Genomic DNA, 22,404 nt, shown 5'->3' on the forward strand with positions numbered 1-22,404 from the left:
TTGGAGTCTCCACAGAGACACTTGATCTACAGCAGAGGTCCTTTTCAGCTGGCCCAGTATTATAACTGATAACAGCTCTTTGGAGATGCAGGTTCCTCTGAAGACCTCAGAGTACAATGCGAAGTGCTGTTTATTGCCTGGTTTGACACTGTCACTCTCACAGTCATTCTCAGTGACTGCAAGGGGTTGTGAGTGGGTTGGGTGAGCAAGGCAAAGCATTGAAGCTGGGCTCTGCCTCATGTAAGAAACCCGTGAGGAGAGTTGTGTCTCTCCAATATTGTTGGTGTCCACCTTTGTCCTGGGCTTCAACCATTCCCTGGGAGGTGGCCAAAGGCCACCACTTTGCCACATCTGAAGAAGGTCTCCCAGGCGCAGGGAGAAGGTCTCTCCACTTGTGCTGTGGGTCCTGAGCGCTTTGGCAGCTGACCACGTGTCGGAGCACGCTCTGGAGAAGGCCAAGAGGAACAGGGACTTTGTACCTGTGCTCCGGCCACTGGCAGGAGTAGAAGACTCAGATCCTGGTCCCTGGTTTTAAGGCTATTCTCATCTTTTGACTACAGTCTAACATAAAACAGATGAATGACTATCAGTTAATACTTACATGTCTCTTAGTCAAGTCTTGCTTTAGGCCTCCTGGGATATAAACATCTCAAAAAGAGAACGTTGAAGCTGGGGATTGGGAGGGAATTTTTTTAAAATCCTCAAGAGAAGAGGACATTCAGTCAAAGAAAAGGTGTCTGTTTCCTGATGCATCGCTAAGCACTTCTGTGTGGGCAAGGAATGAATATTGATCCCAGTTTTAGACTAGAAAGTTGATGTTGCCTAATAGTTTGAGTGGATTTGATATGTATTATAGAACTTTGTCTTAAAATGAGTAAATTGGGGAGCAAACCTGGAGATGTGTGACTTTTCTTTCAGTTCCATTAGTGCGTCCTACAGGTATCTACAATGGTACTTTGCAGTTGTTCACATTTTCCGAGTTTTGTGACCGTGTTTGCTATTCTTTTTCAACATTTGGTCTCAAAAATAAAAACTGGATGAATTTGCAAGGACCATGATGATGTGATGTCCTTTTACACCAAATGGATGGCACCAGACCTTTATGGAACAATTTAAATGCCCAGCTGAACAATTGCAAAGCACAGTTATTTCTGGAGAATCGTGGTAGGGAACTGGCTGACTGCTTAGAACACAGCATATGGCAATTTACTGATTGAATTAGAGCCATAATTTGGCTATATAGGACCAACTACCAATTATATTTTTTTCTGTACAAATATCTTTTTAATTTCAAGGTGTTGTGACACACTAAAGTTTTCTCATTAAAGAGAGAGGACTGTGTATTTCTTCGTGGTGCATTGGGGTGGAAACTGGTTTCATTAGGTATTCTCTGCTCCTGCAACTTACTTATAATGTGGGTTACCTAGCGAGTTCATATGGAATTTAAATGGGATAGGGACGGAATGAGGTTTTTGCAAATACGCGTTCATTTGTGGATGCTCAATTAAAACACCTAAAAAAACCCCATAATCTCCTTTCTGTCAATGTAAGTCAAGTGAGAAATAGTTAAAGCCACTAGAGTTTTATTGGTAAATAGAGACAGAATTTGACATAAAGCAATATAAAAACAGCATGAGAAAAGACAATGCTTTGCTCTTGCTCCTGCCTCAAAATTCAGAATTACTCTGGTTATGTTAGTGACATTCCTTGGTGATTGCCTGTTTCTTTTGTGCTGAGTCTCCCACTCAGCCTCCTTGGAGGCAGTGCACAACTTCTGACCTCTCCGTGTTTGCACCACAGGAAATTCTAGTACTGCAGACAGATAGAATCACAGAATAGTTTAGGTTGGAAGGGACATCTGGAGGTCACGTCTGGTCTGGCGGCTTCTCAAAGCACAACCACCTGGATCAGGCTGGTGAGGGCTTGCCCAGTTGAGTTCTGAATTTCTCCAAGGATGGAAATTTCATAATCTCTATAGAAAACCTGCTCCATTGTTTTAGGGAAGTCTAAAAAAAAGAATTACGGTATTTTAGATGCTTATACTGCAACTCCAGTGTAATAAGAGGTATTAGTGTGGGGTATTGGAGGTTAACATTGAACAGGTTCAAAATGAAGTAAGAAAGAGAAACAAAACTCCTATAAGAACCCCATAGTAAGATTTTTATAAAATTTGAGTGTTCTTTTGGATTATGAAATACTGAAATGAAATGATTTGACACTTTCATATTTGGTATATATCCTCCTGAAGGGGGAAAAAAAAAAAGACTAAATAAACCTCCTCCAGTATTTTAACTTTTCTTTCTACTTGAGAGTATTATATAATACACAAAGTATGCTATAATGTCCTCTGAGATGGAAAAAATGAGATGCTGTTTCGCACTAATTAAAACTGGACTCTTCAGTGCTATCTTTAGTTTTCAGTTTCTTCAAACAGATTTGTGTTCTGTTGATTGGGATGTTGTGTAACCAACTCTCTACGATCCAGGATCATGGGGAGCAGGACATCCTAGATAACTGGGACAACATTGAATGCTGTGGTTACTCTCAGGCACTTGGGAAGTCCAGAATGGATTCACCCAACTGCAAGTAATCACCTCAGGGATTAGTTCTGGCTCAGCAGTGGCCCTGCTGGAGCTTGGATGCTGTTGCTGATCCTGTTAGTTTGTGCCATGTTCTGTGTCTGGATGAAAAAAGCTCCCCAGGACTAGTGGTGATAATGGACAGCTAAATGCTTCTCCACCGTGCTATTGCAGGTCCAAGTCCTGGGGTTAAGATCAGAGGCATCTAAACTAGGTTAGTGTGGAGTCATTTTGGGTCTGGCAGATTTATGAGTTCAAGATATGTGCTGAAACAAATTGGTTCTGTACCTCTGCTGGACCTGAAATGGCTTTGGAAGCCATTTAACTACATTCCTGTGGTGCCACATCTACACTAATGAACCTCTCCAGAGTTCATTGAACTCGAAGCCAATTTGGGATTATCTATACCCGTGGAGTGGTAATTTTAGTTAATTAATGGAATTAAATGCTTTTTAATTCAGATAAATGAATTCTTAACAAAGGAAATCACCTGATTGGTTCCATTATGGTTAAATAATAATTTGCTGATATTCCAAGTGTAAATTTCAAAATCTTGGTGCGAGTCTGTGGGAAGAGATGGAAAATAATAATCCAGTATTGCTCTTCTGAAATCTTAACCCTGTGCAGTATCTTCTGATGTGTGCTCAGGTTGTTAAGATGTCTCCAATGGGATGCAAGTGTTGTCCATCAAAGATTGTTAGACTGACAAGTCGTGTAAAACCATGTGGTTTATTCCCAAACACAGTAGACTAATAACGGAGGTATCAGACTCAAAGGTACTGATTTTGTAAGTAAAAATGTATTGAGGAACCAATGTCTGTTGGTATTTTCCAGATATCAGAACTGCATTTTTAATTCAGCTAGGAACTTAATTATGTTGTTGTCCTGGTTTGAGGACAACTGCGACAGTTACAAATGAGTTTTGAAGATTGTAGTGATATTGGTATTAACACTGAGTTATACTTGCTCTTTACAAACTGGGAAAAACTCAGAATGATACATTGTTTGACTGAGGCACTGAGAGTTTCTGCTAATGTCACATCAGTAGCTTTCATCTTTTATTTGAATAGTCTTGTTATCATTCTGTAAAAAAATCTATAAACATACAGTTGTAGAACGAAGTGGGTAACGATAGGTGTAATGAAGATGGCTCTTGGAAGCTATTAAAGTGTTTGAGGAGAGCTAGGTGTTGAATTAGGGCAGAATAAATCTGTTGTCTTTTTGGAATTCGACTTTTGAATGTGCTCAAAAGTTCTGCCACAAAAGCTTACTTTCAGAAGAGGCGCTGCAAAGGGTGAATTAAATTGAAGAAAAGTAACATTAGTATAACAAGCTTTAATTTTTTGTTAAGCTTTATTTCCATTCTTAAGCATGGATAAAGCTGTTAAAAGTGGGTAGAGGCAACTCGTGGCATTTATTTTAAATTATGTCTTCTAAATAGTAAAAGCTCATTTTTATCTTTTATTAGTTCTGGTTCTATAAAGGAACATCTTCCAAATAATCCAGAGAACATGAAGTTTTCAGACTTTTGTTTTTTAAAAGAAAGAGTTTCTGGCATTGTCTCCTCTGCATTTGTTGGTCTTTTGACATATAAGTAAATTTCTTCCAGCATTCTGGGATGCGAGTTACAATATTCTTTTCTATGGTGAGCTTTATTATATGACTTTACAGCAGCTAGTCCTATGTAAAAAGTGTTTTGCTTTTTAAAATCAAGGCAGTGAAATTCATTACAACATGAATATACTGAACTTCATGTTACACACAGAATCCCAAGTCTGTTTGGTAAAAACCCCATGTTTAAGACACTGTTCAGTGTATGGACATAATTGCATACAAATGGGATTTCTGTATGTCACATTTACCATTACAGGGGCAACATTTTCAGGGTGTTTTTTTTTGTTTTTTTTTTTTTTTTTTAATGAGGTGGACCATGCCTGCCTGCGTGTGGGAAGACTCACTTGCTTTTGCCAGCAAAAGCAGGTGGTGTTCTCCCACCAGCCATGGGTTTGTTTGGGATAAGTAGCATAGTCACTAACCACCCACCAGCCTTCTCCTTCAAGCAGGCTGAGAGCCGCCTGGCCCTTCTCCAAAAGTCTGTACTGATTCAGCACATCTTTGCAGCAGCCAGAAGCATCCCCCTTCAGTAGTGCAGGCTACTGAATGCACGGCAGACTCTACCTCTCCTTTTTACTCTGGTGTCCCATCAAAGTCAAATCTTGGTGCTTGGGCCGTTGTCATGGCCTGGGCCTAGTATATTGAAGTGCTCGGAGATGAAAACAGTGGTCGAGAGCTCCATTTGTCAGGAATAATGCACGTTCTCACATTTGCAGAGCTCACTTAGCTATGTGCATATGGCTGTTATGAGGATGCTGTACATCAGTAGGGTGAGAGCTCAAGTATGTACCAGCTTTTCCTCTGCCTAAATTTCACTATCTGCAGAGTCACCTGGTTCTCTCCAAAATAGAGCTAGAGAGCGCTAGAACGAAGACTCTGTGCGTGACTGAATGAGCTTAGTTGAAAGTTGAAGAACTACACTAATGTGACAGCATAGATGTATCTTTGAGAGACAAGTCCTAGATCACAGTGAATTCCCACATTAGCTGAGGACCTCGGTAAACTTTTACAGATGTTTGTTTCAAGAAGTCTTGTTCTTTTACTGTCTTCTCTTACTTGAACACATAGCTTAAGACCCAAGACTGAGTCAGGGAGGCCACAGCAAGTGAACAAAATGAAATGCTCTCTTATAAGGCATTTTCAAGAAAGGAGACAGAAGCTACACTAAGTGCCTTTCTCCTGGTGAGGTGTTTGTCATCTTCGATTTTATCAGAAGATGATACAGAACTTCACTCCAGCAAATGGTATGTCTGGATTTAAGCCCAAGTTATCACCAAGGACTCAAGAGCGATTATTCATATCCTTCAATATGCTATTGAAAGGTGCTCAAATATGGTAATGAAGGTGGTATAAGAACAGTGCCTTATCAAGCTCCTATTTAATTTTTAAAGCTGATTTCTCAATTGAGTGCTGGTGGGAAGGTAGTAGCAAGTTTGTGCTCCCTTTTTACTCGAGTGTAAGTTCATGTACTCAAGGGTTAAGTTCATCTGTTATGAATTATTCTCCTTTATGTCTTTCCTTGCAATGTCATTCTTCCCTGTTCTTATCAGTTTACTTTTTCTTCTCTGAATGCCTTTGAATTTGAGCCCACATCAGAATCCTTACTTTTTTCTCTTTTTTTCTCTTTTTTCTCTCTCTTTCTTAGCTAGAGCTACACATAAGGAAGGATACTGTTTTCTGATTATTGTATGCTTTGTGTATCTATAGATTCATTCAAAATCTACTAAAACTGCATGTGGGGAAGTTGAAGTTTAAGAGGTTTGCGTTAACAGTAAAGGGTCAAGTTCAGCACTGATGTAAAGCAGATGAAGTTCATTTCTCAATTTGAGTGGCATGATATTACAGCTTCCATGTGCTTTCTGCTTATGAAGTTCCCTGCATTAGCACGGTGTATTGCTTTAAAGAAGTCTTCTACTTCCTGGGGACAATTCCAGGGTATGCTGTTTGTTCGTAATTCAAGGAGCAGTTTTGCTTGGTAAGTTGAACAAGTCTGTTTGTGTAATATAGTGTGTAAAGGGTTTGTTTATACAAGCTGCCTGGAAGGCAAAAAGCAGCCTTTTAAATAGTGCTGTCGGATAGTGCAGACTCTGGTGAGATCCACATGCCACCTTTTTACTGAGCTTGGTGTTTCTGTGGCTTTCTAAGTATTACTGGACCACATAGAGGAGAGGTGAGTCTTCTGAGTCTCCACCGCTGTTCCCACCTCACCCACTTACACACTTTTCTTTCAGTTTCTGTCTTGAACCCTTGCCTTGGAGTGACCACTTGCTTATTTTTAGGGACTTAATTTTAGTTTCTCAGAGCGTTTAAACTGTGTTGTTTATTTTGGACTCGTACACCACTTGGAAAGCCTTCATAGGCAGAACTCCCAATACCAAATTTTATACATCAGAATCTTTTCAGAGTGATGCTCTAACTAAAAAGTCAAAATTGTTTATGTGTCAAGTCCGTTATTAAAATTTGTAATTTTGTACTTAAATGGTTTTGCCTTCCTTATGAAGGAAAATAAATTTATGAACAATTAGTGATATTTTGTTTTACGGTATTATAAGATAACGTTATGGTTTACTTTGGCATTAGAACAGCAGGCAGAGGCAAATCCTAGCTAAAGAAGAAATGGTGTCTGGCATCTGGCCTCTTGTATAATTCAGCTTTAGTTTATGATACCTTGCTACTTGTATGTTTTTTATTTTTTAAGAAAAATCCCTGAAAAATCAACAGTTTTATCTGTGAGGTCTTGTGCTGTAAATATAAAATTTTATAGCGGAGTATAACTTTTTCTTAATGGAGATTTTTGAATGTTTATTATGCCTGTCTTTTTATGCCTGACGTAGATTGAATTCCACAAAGCATCTAAACCAAGATCAAGGCTAATTCCTCATTAACACAAGAAAAACAGACTTGGAGTCAGAAAGCCAAAGGTCTTTTACTAAGACTTTTTTTTTTTTTTATTTGACTAGTCTATAATATTCAACATACTGTGACTATTCAAACTTTTTGAATATTCTGTAGTTTCAAAAATTCATTGAAACTATTTTGACTTGGTAGTATCAATGAGACGATGATTTTCCAAGTAAGATTTCTATGCATCTACCATTTTGCATGTACACTGCTTTTATAAGTTAGTTGTTACTTGTTTACACAGAATCACAGAATGTTTAAAGTTAGTCCAGTATTTATTTGAAAGTACAGATATCCACAAAACTCGGGATAAATATTTTCTAAATATTTTGTGGGTTTTAGTAATTATCTATAAGTCAGTCATAATCCCTCTTAAAAAATATTTTAAATTGCAAAGTAAAAAACTTCAACGTTATTTTAAATCATACATATATATTAAAGGAATGTTTTCAGTTTTCTTAGCAGTATTTCTTCTGTTAGAGCAGAAGTAATTTCCTTCAGCGTCTGTGGAAGAGTATTTATAGGTATTTAAAATTTAGAACAAAATGCTGGTCATTCAGAATCCTAAGCAGAGTTCTGTTTTTATAAAATATGCAGCCTTTCAGGTGGGTATAATATTTTGCAGGTATATTGTACTTTCATCAGAATATCTCATACAATCTCCTGCTAGTTTCTGTCAGACAATGCAGACTCTTGTAAGAATATTAGCAACCTAAATAACTACCTAATTGCTTTTTCATCACAGTGCGGTGAAGAGGGTGTTATAAGATCTATTACAAGGTACAAAGAATAGGCTATTCTTCAGCAAACGCAAAGCTCTGTTATTATGGAGTAGCATAGCAGGACTAATTGTTGATTGTAGTAAATGTGTCTTGTTTGTCATGTTGAAGCATTTCCAGTTTCAAGTTCTGCTCCTTCGCGCACAGCAAGTGGTTCCATGGGTGAGAAACAAAACTACAAAACGAGTTCACTTCTTTGGTAATAGTGCAGGCAGTAAAAAATTCTGTTTCTGAATCAGAGCAGAATTTACCAACTTAATAAATGACTGCATCTGATTGTACTTGAGTCATTGCTGGAATTGTGCAGTGAAACCTGTTTGAAACAACCTCACAGTGGACTGAGAAATCTATTGGTTGGGAGAGGTGGTCTGCTGAGGAGAGAAAATTTTATACTTCTTACACATTAATTCATTGTAATGTGACTGTATTAGTGACCATTACAGACACTGTAATTCAAGTTTTATTTTCCTTCAGTAAAAGTAGGAAGCAAAGGACTTATACTTTGTGGTGGCCCCTTTTATATTTTTTTATGTGGTGTTTTGTATATTTCCCACAATTTTCTTGCTCAGTATGCCGTTTATACTACAGTGTGTTGAGTTCATTTTGTGGGCTGAATATCTGTATATGTATTCAAATATTTACTATTCTTTTCATAAAATATATTTTTTTCTGTAAAACCTTGAATTATACCGCAGCTGTCTACTGTTTTCAGTGCTCTTCTTGCCAAGCTCTAACCACTTGTATATATCATAATTGTGAAAATTAATGAACAAAACTATATGAGGGATATAATCAGCCTTGATGTTATTGATGACTCATAAAAATACACAAGCTTCAAAGTATTGGAAATATGAATTACTACTGTTTTAAGTATGTAATATTTTCTATTAATGATAGACCTTTGCAGAAGCACAAACTGCTGAAAGTCCTCTGGGTGCTTGTATGAGTGTGCATCCTTGTAGAAAATCACAAGTGAGCTGTTCTGGGTTTTATAGTTTTCCCCCTACGTCTCCCCCTTTCCCTTTCCCCTCAAATCCTTACCAGCATGTATCCTACACTGGATTTTGGCTATGTTAGCTACTCTTTGGGTATTATTTGATTAGGTGCTAATAGACATTAACTTAGTCGAACTGCAGGAGGTTTATTATGTGTCTTCTCAGCTAGTACATAAACTGTTTAAATGTTGTGGATTGCAGGAGTATTCAGTTTTGTTCACCTCACATGTAAATATTTGTAATTGTTGTAATTTCCCTGGCCCTAACAGGGGATAGAGTAGGGGCAACACAGATCACCCACAACCAGTATTTCTTGTAACACTTTTTCTTTATCAAACTGTTATTATTAACGTAATTGAGCTGCTGTTATTGATAGCAGGTAATTATTCATACAGCGTGTTGACTTATTTGCTCCCGTGGATCCCTCATGGATTTACCCATGGTTCACTGACTGGAGCATCAGCAGGGGAGGCTAGCTCTGTGTTTGGAAACAGAGGGTCATACTGCACCCCCCACCCCCAGCAGCTTTTTGGTAGGTGCTGAGAGTCCCTCCAGGGTCCCTTGTTTCATCAGATGTGCGTATATAATCCCCATAGTCTTTGTAAATAGTACCCACCACCCTCTTGGATGAGGTCTGGCTTGTTCGAGCTCTGGTTGATGCTAGCCTGTGTTGGTGGCTTTGGGCAGACTGGGCCAGATTCTGGTGTCCTGAGTTTGTCAGTTCTTGTAGGTCCAACAGGATTACTGCTATTCGTCTCCAGGGCTTGTTGGTCCAGAGGAAACTGTTAGGAATTACCTTCTTAGCACACACTTTTCCTCTCTCTTCAGCTTGCTGTTTCTGTAACTGTTCCTGCATCCATCCTATAGGTGCCTGTAGAACATATTCACACAGGCTTGCCAGAGGGGCCCAGCATGACATGATGCCATATCTGATAACTGATTGCCCATAAATTACAACTATAGTTGTTTGTATGATAGCTAGTAGCTATTATTGGTAGCATACCCTTGCCGCCTTCATTAGTAATTAGCATTTTACTTATTTACATTGTTATTTTAATAATTTATTTAAGCCATCATTTGAATTCATTCCAACATGTGACTATATTACCAACAGTTACAGATAAAAAAATAACAGTTTTGTTTCTGGTAATATGATCAGAAGGCAAACGCTAACTAAAATACGAATTTATCACATCCAGTCTTGAGCTTGGTGCAAATGTATGTATTAAACCTACAGCTTTTATAAAAGAATCTTCTTGAGAGCACTGTTCTAAAATTTCTGGAATGTGTTTATGAGAATAGTTTTCTTTTTAATTTCTACTTAATAGCAAAATTGGTTAAGTCTTGATTTTAATGTGTTTCCACAGGTATATCTTGAAAGACTTTTAACTTATGCAGAGATAGATATTTGTCCAGCAAACTGGAAGCGAATTGTACTGGGTGCAATTCTACTGGCATCCAAAGTTTGGGACGACCAGGCAGTGTGGAACGTGGATTACTGCCAGATCCTGAAAGATATCACAGTCGAAGACATGTGAGTGCAGTATGTTTATCTTTGTCAGTGCATGCCAAGATCTGTGTGTATGAGGGGGATGGGAAGTTCTCTCATAAATTATATAAAGTTTGTATATCAGTGTTGTATGCAAACATGGTGGATACTGATAGATGGCATGAGGTTTGCTTGACAGTTGCTTACATAAGACATGAATTATTTTTGGTTTCTGGTTGAAGTGTGTTTTACCACTGGATGGTTCCATAGTGATGGAAACAGACCTGCAAGATATTTCAGTGTATGACTTGACAAAAACCCCTACATCCAATGAGCTTGCATGTGTTCACTTCAGCAACGTTTACTGTTGTGCTAGTTCTCCATACAGATAGTAGACCAACATGTAAGGCAGGAAAAAAATTGTTGTGATCCTAATGACCCTTAGATGATCACCCACTTATTGCCATTACTCAAAATTAGTGCTTTTGACATTTTAGGGGGGTTTTGCCCCTGTATCCTGTCAAGTTTGTTTCCAAGATGTTAAAAATCTAGTATATTAACTTGCAAAGAATTTCCATTTTTATGTTGTTTTTTTTTTTTTTTTTTCTCTGATGATGTTCTTAAGAAGCGCGTATTGTAACCGCACAGAGTTGGGATATCTGGCTGGATACTCCCGAGTCATATTGAGAGTATACTCCAACAGTAATCAAAAGATCCGTAACAAAAATATACTCAATTAAGATCTTAATGTTTACAAGTACTAAAATGAATGCTCATTTCACTAAATAGTCTAGTGCTGCTTTTGGTTGGTTGGTTAGCAGGTGTTACGTATATTGGCTGAAGTGCCTGGGGTTTGTTTCTTCTGTACGTCCAGGACTGAGTCACATACCCCACACACATTTTCTGAGGTGCCCTGACCTGAGCTGGCATGCGTGCAAGAGCGGTACTGGAAGGGCTGCAGCTGGAATTGGCGCTGGGATGGCGCCATGGGGGCCAGATGCCTCGACAGGCTACGGCAGCTCGTGCATTCGGAGAGTGACCTTTCCAGTCTACCAGTGCACCCCTTTTTTAATAAGAACTAGTAATAATAAAGTTATTTAAAAGGTGGTTTAGTACAGTATGTGTGTTTCAGGCCTGTTTTAAGCAGAGCTCAGTATCTGTAATGAGAATTGTATAGACTTCTCTCTGCTTTAACTCAAGTCAGGACCTCTTCAGATCTCTGAAGAGTTTGTTGTGGATAAGCACTCTGGGAAGAGGGAAGTAGATGAGAAGAAATGTTTATATAGACAGAAGGTTTTTTGAATCTCAGTTTGCAGTCTCAAAGCAATGAAAGGCCAAGCTTTGTTGCTAAAGCAGCCCTAATTTAGCTTTTTAATAGTTTGCTGTTTGCCAGATTTATAGCTGGTCTAAAATGATCTGGAAGGGAAAGATTGAATGTTAGAAGTCAGGTGATTGCTTTAAATTAAGCATGCTCATAGACTGCTAGATAAGACTTATAAATTGTGAGTAGCTGTCATTGCTCGAGTATTAGAAAAGTTATCTCTAAATCTTGAATTAACAAGAAATTTGTAATGGGATGGGTTTTTCCCCCCCGAATCAAAGTGAAAAATACAAAGCTTGCATTGCTGTGGTATGCTGTGCTTTCATTCATTTTGGGAAAAACTCTTGTTTTCAAAATAGAGGAGGGAAATACCATACAATGCCATTTCAGTATCTGTTTTAAAATATGTAGCTACTTTAAGGATGGTTGATGATAACTTCTTTCTAACATAACCCAGACAGAGTGAGATTTCCAAAATGAAAGGGATTAAGGGGGACAAGAAGCTAAAATTAGGCCCTTCACATTTCTGTGTGCAGTATTACTCCATGCAGAACATTTCGGTAATGCTTCCTTGACTGTTTTGAGTGTTTCCTGAATGATTTTGCTAAGCTACTTTTCCCTTGATCTTTTTCTCATGCTTTTGGGTATTTGGTGGCAGTAAGGGCCTTCCTCCATTCACTCCTCCTCCAAGGCAAATCTGGGAGCTTTTAAAGTTTAAAGTCCTGAAGCTAGGACACAACGAACTGAAGTAGAGGGCTGAACAGCTTGAAGCAGACTGACAGGTTTGACTGTGCCGTATGACAGTATTAATCAGGAATGGTTATAAATATGAGTTTTGAAATCGCTGATTCTCAGGGCTTTTTTTGAAGGTAGGTGATGAGGCGTACTGTGATGGTGTGAAAGGAAACAAAAAAAGAGGTTATTGTTTTTGACAAACACATGTGATGGTGCTACTGTTAGAAGTTGCACTTGAGCTATAATACCATTACTCACGTGCAGACCTGTGCTCTGGTGCTAACATGAGCCCTCTTACTGCACTGCACATTCCCTAAGCTAAACTGTGATGAGTCCTTGTCCTCAAAGTTTTTAGCTGCTTCACCTTTTCTTGAAGGTCTTGGGGTTCTTACAAACAATAAAGCCAGGAGCCTTTGGGCAGCCTGTGCTCTATATGGTACTTGGTGTCCTGGCTCATGGGCTTTGTCTTTGGGGCTCCTTGTGAATCCTCCAGCAAAGATTTTGGTGCTTTTTGACCTGATGTTTATATTCCTGCTGCCAGTTTTTCCAATTTAGTTTTTTTTCCTCCTGTCCCTAGTGTGGTGGATTTTTTTTCTTTCTTATTTTTCAGGTAGTTGGGACAATACAGTATTATGATTTTGAAGTGTCTAGCTCTGTGCAAGACAGGGGCTTTCATTGTTTATATTAATAAGGCAGTAAAACTCTAGTTCAAAATCTTCAGCTGCGGTGAATCATTCAGCATGAGTGCATATCTTGCAAAACGCCATGCAGACCTTTCAGTGTTTTGTAAGTCACCAGCAGTACATTGAGCTGTGCCTAAAAGCTGACAGAGGACTTGGGAGGACTGAAGTGCAGTATGTGTTTGTAGTCATGTATGTAGCATTACCTTGAATTTCTGTGTGAATTTGAGGAGTGGCCACAGGAAAGCATATGCTGAAGCAGTCTAATGTAGATGTATAGGGAAGAAAGGTATGGTGTTAGTTAAATACCTGCATTCTTTTGTTCTTTCTTAGCTGTAGTTAGTCTGCTGATCTAACCGTCAAATCTGGAAGCTAGAGGATAGTAAGAATCTGAGGCTATGTATTGTTATTAAAGATCTGGGGATGCTCTTCAAAGGAGGTACAGCCAATGTCTTTCTCCTTTAAAATAGGCTTTATATTATCCATTAACAGAGACCTTTAGGCTTAGCTTGCAGAAAGTAAAATCTTACCAGTATAAAAGGTCCCTTAAAGATAATCTTCTGTAGTCATTGATAGATATCTTAAAATGTAATTTTTTTTCATTTTGATTTTTAAAAGCTAGAATCTTCAGCAGTGTGAATTCATGCCAAAGAGTCCATATCCAGCTTTTAGATAGTATTTTAATGTTAATTAATATTTATCATTATATTATATTTGGCGGAGAGAGAGTGAAGGTAAGGAGGGACAATGATTATGATGTAAGTGATGTAAGAGTAAAGAGTGAGAAGAAGAAAAATAATTCAGTGTTGAAAAACTACTGTATCAGTACTTTTTATTCTCAGATCCTTCCTCTTCTCTTGCCAACTGCCTGCACATTCCTTGCACAGCTACACTGTAGTCAAAGTGTAATTTAAATGCAGTGTCTTAGTCATTACCTGCTGGTAACACAGCTGTGCAGTCCCTATACTCTTCAGCAAACATGTACAGCTTTTACCACCCATTTATTTTTTTTATTTCTTATATCTTGAAATCATTGCTTTGAATGTATCATATGTCCCTGCATAAGTATTATGTAGGTTGTCTAGTTACCATGCAGTTTATGAAAATTTCCAGTCCTTAATTTTGTTGTTTTGCTTATTTCTTAACATCATACTTTTTAAGGTACTGGTGTTAGGTAATAATGTATTGCTATACCAAAGATTTCACGGGGTGGGAGCTCAAATAGGACCTCTGTTCCTATCAGGTGTTTTGACAAACATGTTTCTTTGAGGTACTGAAAAACAAATCATCACCGCTGTGAATTTTGGTTGCATGTCCTAGGGAAAAATTGCTTCATTCTGTTCATAAAGATAAGACAGTATGCTGAAAAATTCAGGTTTCCCATGACTAGTTCTAAATGATTGATTATGAAAGGCTGAAGAGAGTAAATAAGTTCTTCAGTAATTTAGAGGTTAGGGTAATTTGCAGCATTTATGAGAGATGTCTGACAAATTTAGGGCATGTCTGTGTTTTGTGTTTGCATAGCTGTGTGTGCAGATCCACCTAGTGGTGGTATGGCAGAAACTACAAGAAATTTTTTTTTGCCTGCCAGCTTTTCTTTCCCAGATTGTGTTAGCTAAGCTGATAGAGGTGCCCTTCCACTAGCAAAAGGTTGTTTCTGGATTTGATTTGCATCGCAGTAGCAGCTGCAAGGTGCGGTATCTTTCATAGTCCTCATTGGCGTATATATGCCAATAGAACTGGGTAGATTAGGTCAAACCTTAGGTTAGGATAATTGCGTCTGGCAAGAATAAGAAACAGAACTTAGTTTATACCATTTGCAATTTAAAGTAAATTACATTCAGAATGCACAACCTGAAAAATGTTTTCACTTTTATCTTCCTTCTGCAGGAATGAGCTGGAACGCCAGTTTCTTGAGCTGTTGCAGTTCAATATTAATGTTCCCTCCAGTGTTTATGCCAAGTATTATTTTGATTTGCGTTCCCTGGCAGAAGCGAATAACCTGAGTTTTCCTTTGGAGCCCCTCAGCAGGGACAGGGCATATAAACTTGAGGTAAGACTTTTTTTTAGATTGCTTAGAGTTGAATATGTAGGAGGATTTGGAATTTTTGCATTGTTTCTCCCTTTGTCCCATCTCTTCCAAAATGTTCCTGTGAGATATTAGAATATCATGTGCCCTGGTGTTCATAACTGTTTTGTTTGTGCTTTGGGTATTCATGGATGTGGGGACAGCTATTTGGCCCAATTTGCTTCACACCTTGTCTTGCTTTCCATTTCTTTTTCAGTTCCAGTTGTCTGAATTGGCCTTGTGAAACTACCCACAAGTTTTACAATGATTCTGTTCACAGTCTGGTTTTTGTGTTCGTTTGGTTTCTTAAAACTGATTATTCAACTTAAAGGACAAAATATTAACAAGTGTTGCTGAAAATAACTATTCCATGTGCTTGTTGTCTGCTACTGCTCCACTTCAAATGGATCCAAGTGTGTTATCTCCCATGGTGTTTTTCTCAGTAATGGGAAAACAGAAGCGAGCACACATCTTTAGTGAATAAATCATGAACGCTTATGAGACCTGAATATACCGTGTGCACAAATCACTCTGTCATATGATCTGGACCTGTGAAATGCAGGGCACTATGAATTCCTGCAGACACAAGAAGAATTTAAAATCGTCAGACAATTGTGGGCACTTTGCAAGACTGGAATCTGTTGTTCTTGAGCTTTCTGATATGAGGTTTTTCAAATAAGGGCATGAGTGTATATACATTTTGTTACTAATTTTGAAATCTGTCATTAGATGCTGGCTGCTTTTAACATCACACATCTTTAAGTTATATAAGAGCTTTGCACTGGAGGTTGCTTGCCTGTGGGTTAGAGTGAGCTGTACATGTTCTGAAACTCCTAGTGCTTCTGTAAAACAGGCAGGCAGTACTATACACGTTTTTGTGGGGGGAAATGGTGTGTGGGAGGGTTAATTGACTTGTTTGTGACTGTAATTGGAACAAAGTGGTAGAGAAAGAATCAAAGCGGATTTCGCTAAAGTTGTATTTCTCATTCTTTCTAAATTTCACAGATAGCTGCAATAAGAATGTAACTTCATTCTGTGTGTGGAGTGTGATGTAAATTTGCATCAGATTTTGTTTGTATTGAAGAGAATTTTAAAAAAATTAAAATTAATTGGGATTGCAATCTTATGTTGATAGTAAGTGCCATTACATATATTGAAATTGAGTGGATTACTTTTTGAAGATAATTTAGTACACAGTGTTTCCCAACACTGTCAGTCTATATCACACACAATGTGTAACAGAGGGTTACAAATGAAGGTAACAATGATAGCTCCTAAAACCTTAGAAGAAAAGAAAATAGGAAATGACTGTAAATACCCAGAGAATGTTAGTTCTTCTGTGCTAGCTAAAGGGAAGGCGTATTTAAAAAGAAATAATCTTTCAAGGTCCCTTCCAACCCCTAACATTCTGTGACTCTGTGAATATTTTTTTCAATAAATCCATATAATTAAAAACGTTCACGTGTTGGGGATGCTTGGGGATGCTGGCAGAAGTTGGCTGTAATGTAACCCCTGCTAGCCAAAGATGCAGTCTTCAGGGTAGAGGATCTGCTGTGAAACCAACTTGGTCTACCAGCCACTTGCCTCTATTCTGTAGCCAGAAGGAAGGGAACATGATGGGAACTGCCTTGTTCCCTGACAATACTTGGTTATCATTAGTGTGCCCTTGGAACTAGTTGACAGCATAATTTATAGCCTAGTTTCTTGAGCACAGTTAAGCATTTAGCTTGCCAAGGGTTGTCAAAATGCATTTACAGCACTTTCCTAGGTCTCTGATGTGCTGTTCAGCCCAGAGTTCTCTGTTTTTAAAACTGTTGCCTGGATTGTCAAGTGGAGTAGATGTAGTACCACACAGGCTGTGATATTTTTAATACTGAGAGAAGAGCTACAGTCTGAGATGAAAGACAGCAGACTCATAGGGAATGCATGTGTGCAGTGGAATGATTTGCCTTGTCTGGTAAACTGGAAGGGCCTTGCTCAGTCCTAAGATTTAAAACGACCAACTTACTGACATTTGAGATCACAAAAGGTCTTGCATAGAGAAATGGTTCTATTATAACACGTTTTTGCTACTTCTGTATTTTCAAGCTATTTTTTGTATCTAAAGCAGGAGTATTAGATCTGGCATGGCAGAATCTGCATTGCTATTTCTGCAGGTATCATGAGGTTGAGATACCTGTGATGATGAAAAAAAACCCCAAGAAGACCAAGGACAAGGCTAGTAAATACTGTTCCTCATCAAATGGAAATGCTGGACAAGATCCGTCAGCTTAGAGGTGTTATAAGAGGTTATAGTAGTTGTTAAAAATGACAAAATGACAGTGTTTTCTGGAGCAGCTGCAGTGGATGCTTTTTCCTTATTTAATGTTCCTGCAATTGACACTTAAGAAGCAGCTTTGTCTTAAATTACTAAAGTAAAGTAACTTTTACTTACTTTCCATCAGCCTGTGGCCTGGAAGTGTTCTGAATTTGTTATACCAGTCCACCTAGTAGCCAGAAACCATTTTCATGACCCCTCCTTTTGTTTTTTCCCCAATTATATGGAATCATGGAAGTTAAAAATGGCGAATAACCTTTCATTAGATCATCCAGTCTGTCCACCTGCCGATGCTGTTTGTTCCAACCAACATGTGTTGTAGTATGTTTTCTCCTTCCTTTTAATTATGTCAAGTGTCAAGGCTTCCTTTGCTTCTCCTGAGAACTGTTTTCTAATATGGGAGATTTTTCTGCCAAGAAGGTTGTTGGATATCCAGCCTTAATCCACTATTTTGTAATTTCCTATTCTTGCACCTGGTTATTCTCCTGTGTACTGGCCTAAATATCAGTCAGATTCTGCTCTTTGGGGTAAGTCCACAAAATGTGCCTACCCTATTTCTGCTTGTGAGCTTAGCACTGTGTTTGTTTCAAGGCTAGATTGTATAAGAGCGTTTGTTAGTGCACTCTCATTTTTTTTTTCATGTTTTCCTTATATAGAACCCTTCCAGACTTAAGTGTTGTTTGTCCCTGCTAAGTTCTCTCTGGTTTGTCTATTTGCTGGGGGTGTTGCAGCACTCGCAGTTGTCTGCCTTTGTTCATCCCCAGCAGTGAAGCCGTAGCCAGCCCTGGTGCTTTCCTGCCCTGCACAAACATGTACATGCAGCCCAAATTTATATTACTACTGCTACTGCCTTTCTCCCCACTCCTTTCTCCTTACATCCCCCCCCTTCACCAGTGACAAGGTCTTGTCTAGAGTCATACAACTCAGCAGAGGAACTGACTCCTAGTTCTGTATGTGTGTGTGTGTGTGTGTGTATATATATGTGTATATATATATATATAAAATGGAAGAATGTAAATTATGCATTTTTCTAGCCGATTACAGATATTACAGTCAAGTCCAACAAAATTTCACATGCTTGAATTAGCATTGCTGCTCTGATTTCATATGAGAAATGGTCCTTTGCAACAGTCAAAAACTTGTTTTCTTTTTCTAGCAATAAAAACAACAGAAATACCAGATGACATAAAGGTGTTTATAAGCTATTTAGATTTATTTTAACTGAAGGACAACAGTAAATATTTACAATTTTCTGATTCTGTCTTGTTCCCCCATATGTTATGCTAAAGTTGACAAACTTGCCAAATAGGCTCCAAATGCCAATTTGGTAAATTATTTGCAAACAAAGAGGCATTTTTAGATACAGGATTGCTTTCAACAGCAGACAGTGTGTTTCTTACCCATGTGATTGATCACCAGAGACTAGAGATGCCGAATATTAAGTGCCACTTCCAAGCAAGATTTCATTTTGCCTAACCAAGTGCCAGAACAGAAATTTTCCTGTGCAACAGGCAATTTTGAAGTGATTACCTTCTCTGGGTGTTTGATGCCTAAGGTAATAGCCTGATCTGGCAGCTGGAAGAAGCTGAGCTCCACCTCAGTATGGCTATTTTCCAAGCCATGCCTTGGCACACTATTTAATGATTAAATGCCTTCCATCTATTGGATTTTAAATCTGATTGAATTGCATAAACTTTCATAGTCCATTGAGTTCCTGGTTAAATTAAATAAAATGTTATTTTTAAGTTTTAAGTGAGTTAAGTTATGGTCTACAAAGCAACAGGAATATTTGCGTTATTTTATTTTGTTGTTCTCTTCATGTGCACCAAGAAAGAATACTGTGTTCCAGAATGGTCTTAACAGAAGGAAATTCAGTTTCCAACTAAAAAGTAGCAGTTGGTTTCTTGTTGTTGTTGGTAGGTTTTGTGTTGTCCTGGGTTTGTTTTAATTAAACTATGTTTTGTGGCTGGCTTGACCAAAGCATTAGGTGAGCTTGCTGTCAGATGTATGCGTTGCGTCCTTCTGGCATACCTGCCTGTAGTCTTTGCAGGACTATTAAAGTTAAAGGGCTCTTCACTGATACAAGTTGCTGTGCTACAGAAGTAAAGATCAAGAAAAAAAATTAAGATCAGTGGAGTCAGGCTCTTTATTTGTATTGCCTTGTTTTGTGATCGAACACTTGTACTGGTTTTGTTTGTACAGTACTTTTTATTAAACATCCTATCTTAAGACACCACTTAAAAGCATTCCTAGAGTAAATAAAAATACTGGTTTAGTTCATCTTATTTTTTAATTTGACCTTGAGTACTCCTTGCAGTGAGCTTTCTCTACAGTTCTGTGTGTTTGATCACCGGAGTTAACATTCCTACTGATGCGAACCATAGCCTGTCCCAACTGTATGAACTCCAATGGAGAGGCTATTTTAGGGCACAGTATATTTGTGCATATGAGGTCTATAATAAATATTTGTTTTAAACTTGGCTAAAAACAGTAGAAGAAACATAAAACGTTAACTCCACTGTAGTATAATAGGAGTCGACATTTGAATAATGTTTGCTGCTCTCTTTAAAAGGTTTTTAATATTTTAATGTATCTTTAATGCAAATTAATTTATTCTGAATATGAGTTACGTTTCCCACTGGCACCATATAAGAGAGCCTGATCGCATAGAAATCACTGTTTCCTTCCGAAAGGCAAGTAAACGTCAGCTCTGTAAGCAAAGCAGGGCAAGTATTCTGCCAGACCATTTATAGGTGGAGAAAAATGCAGTTACTACCAGACTTTTCAGGAAATAAAATGTCAAGAGCCATCCTTTTTATAAATTCTCCAAATATGCTTACAATTTCTATAATTGTTTTAAGTTTCCATAATTTTTCACCAATGAAGTGCTATATATGAGTTACCATATAGCAGTGGGTAAGCATTGTCAGCTACGACGATGAGATTTGTAATGGTTAACCCGTGAAGAAAAGGCTTGGAATATGCTGAGAGAGATCTTCAAAAGCAGCTGTGGTGGGCAGTGCAATGGCAGTGTGTTTCTTTTAAGATGAATGAAATGAGAAAAGAGGATCTGGGGAGAAGCTCTTCAAGCGTTTTGCTTGATGAAGTGACTCTTTGTAATTCTACCTCCATGTAGAAATCTGCATTTAGTTTTATTTTACCTGTACAGCTTTGGTCAATGCAGTTGAGGTTTTTTCATTCTTTTGTCTTACAGGCCATTTCCCGCTTGTGTGAAGATAAATATAAGGACTTCAGGAAAGCTGCAAAGAAACGGTCAGTCAGTGCTGACAATCTGACTGTGGTTAGATGGTCCCCTGCTATTATCTCCTAACAGAGGAGACTGGAATATTCCTATGGACGTACTGTTTCATCCATCCATTTTTTTTTGGGGTGGGCTGGGGGTGGGGGGATAAAGAAAAAAGACTTTTGATTTTTTTATTTTTAAATCTGTCAAGCTGCCTTTACAGTGCCTCCCCATTGTGTAGCACACGAGTAAAATATGTAGTGGAAGGAGAAATGGAGAAATAGGTGTTTGGGAGAGAAGATGGGCAACGTTTTTTTTTCCTCACTTTCACTAACAGCTTTACCCTTTTTATGAGGAAACAGCAAATCAGATGCTTCGAAGAAGAAACAAAAAAATGAAGTAGAGGCAGAAAAATATTTAAGAACTGTGCCATTTTCTGATATGCTGTACTCATGAGGAGAAATGGCAGCATGAAAATAAACCATGTGGTCAGATGACTGCACTAGAGGAATGAAGTTGGGAGAGTTCCATCTTAAAGGTTTCTCTTAATATCTTTTTTTATTTTTTGTTGGGTTTTTTGCGTTCCTTGTTGCTGCTTCCCAGAATAAATTCTTCCCCTTGCACAGCAGCAAACGTGAAGTCTGTATTTACAGTAGCACAAGCCCCTGAATAAATAGCGTTGGGTTTTTTCACTGCACTTTTCTCTGTAAGCTGTCTTATTAGCATTATTCTTCATAATTATTATGCATATGTTATTTCTTGTATGCCTTTTATTGTATTTCAAAAGAGAGAACTTGACATAGTGCTGAACCAAAAGCGTGTACAGGGATCAGAAGATCTTCATAATTTCATGATGTGTTTTATTTATAGTATACTTGGGTGCGTGTGCCTTCCTGAGTTCTTGGAATCACTTATTTTTCCTTAATATAAAGATACAGTTACTAAAGTATTCAGATGATGATGATAAGACTTGGGCCAAATCAGATTTTCATAGCATTAGAAGTTTAGCAGATTCTTCTTTTTTTTTTTTTTTTTTTAATGGCCTGACTAGTTCATTCCTTCACCTCCAGGTCCATTGTTGCAAGCAATATTCTCAATTTTTATATGTTTACTTTAAATCAAAGTGAGTCTCTTTGTATAAAATAAAAAATAATAAAAAAATTTATTCCAGTGAGAAGGCCTGTAGAAGAGCAGAATGGAAATCTTAACAAGGTATTTGTCACAAGTAGATTGGATTTTGAAGCTAAAATATAAACCCTTGTGGTTTTCAGCGTAGGTGCTTATAGAAGTTAAAAGTAACCGAACTGTGAACGTAATTTTCAACTCTGATTATTAAGCTCTTCTGTTGTTACTAGTTCCCTCTTACTGTGGCTGTTGCCCCCTTGGAATTTGTAAGAACCTTGTATAGAAAATAACTTGTCAGTATAAGCACATTTGCTTTATAATGCCCCAGGGTGATTCCCCCCACCCCCCTTTTTTTTTTTGCTTTTTTTTTTGGCTTTTTTTTTTTGGCTTTTTTTTTTTGCACAGTTTAGAAAGAGATAGCTGAAAACTCTCAGTTCCCTGAAATCCTTTCTTTGCGACTATCACGGAAGTGAATGGCAACAGACGTCCCTGATTATGCACTACTGTGGTAGACCATAAAGATTCCGTATTTGTTTTATTAAGCCCTATGGGCTTGT

The 22,404-nt window shown here is 38.1% G+C and overlaps 1 protein-coding gene across 3 annotated transcripts in view; it reads left to right on the forward strand.

The window, feature by feature from the left end:
- The window catches only part of CCNY (cyclin Y), a 124,099-nt gene extending 103,290 nt beyond the window's left edge, over positions 1-20,809 (forward strand). For all 3 annotated transcript variants that reach the window (XM_086466641.1, XM_086466642.1, XM_086466644.1), the window contains 3 exons: positions 10,236-10,402; positions 14,984-15,146; positions 20,693-20,809. In XM_086466641.1, the coding sequence (XP_086322767.1) occupies positions 10,236-10,402; positions 14,984-15,146; positions 20,693-20,809 (447 nt within the window). The remainder of the gene's footprint in view (positions 1-10,235; positions 10,403-14,983; positions 15,147-20,692) is intronic.
- Positions 20,810-22,404: the final 1,595 nt, after the last annotated feature.

Source organism: Leptosomus discolor, chromosome 6, assembly GCF_034619465.1.
Source record: "Leptosomus discolor isolate bLepDis1 chromosome 6, bLepDis1.hap2, whole genome shotgun sequence".
Lineage (NCBI taxonomy): Eukaryota > Metazoa > Chordata > Aves > Leptosomiformes > Leptosomidae > Leptosomus > Leptosomus discolor.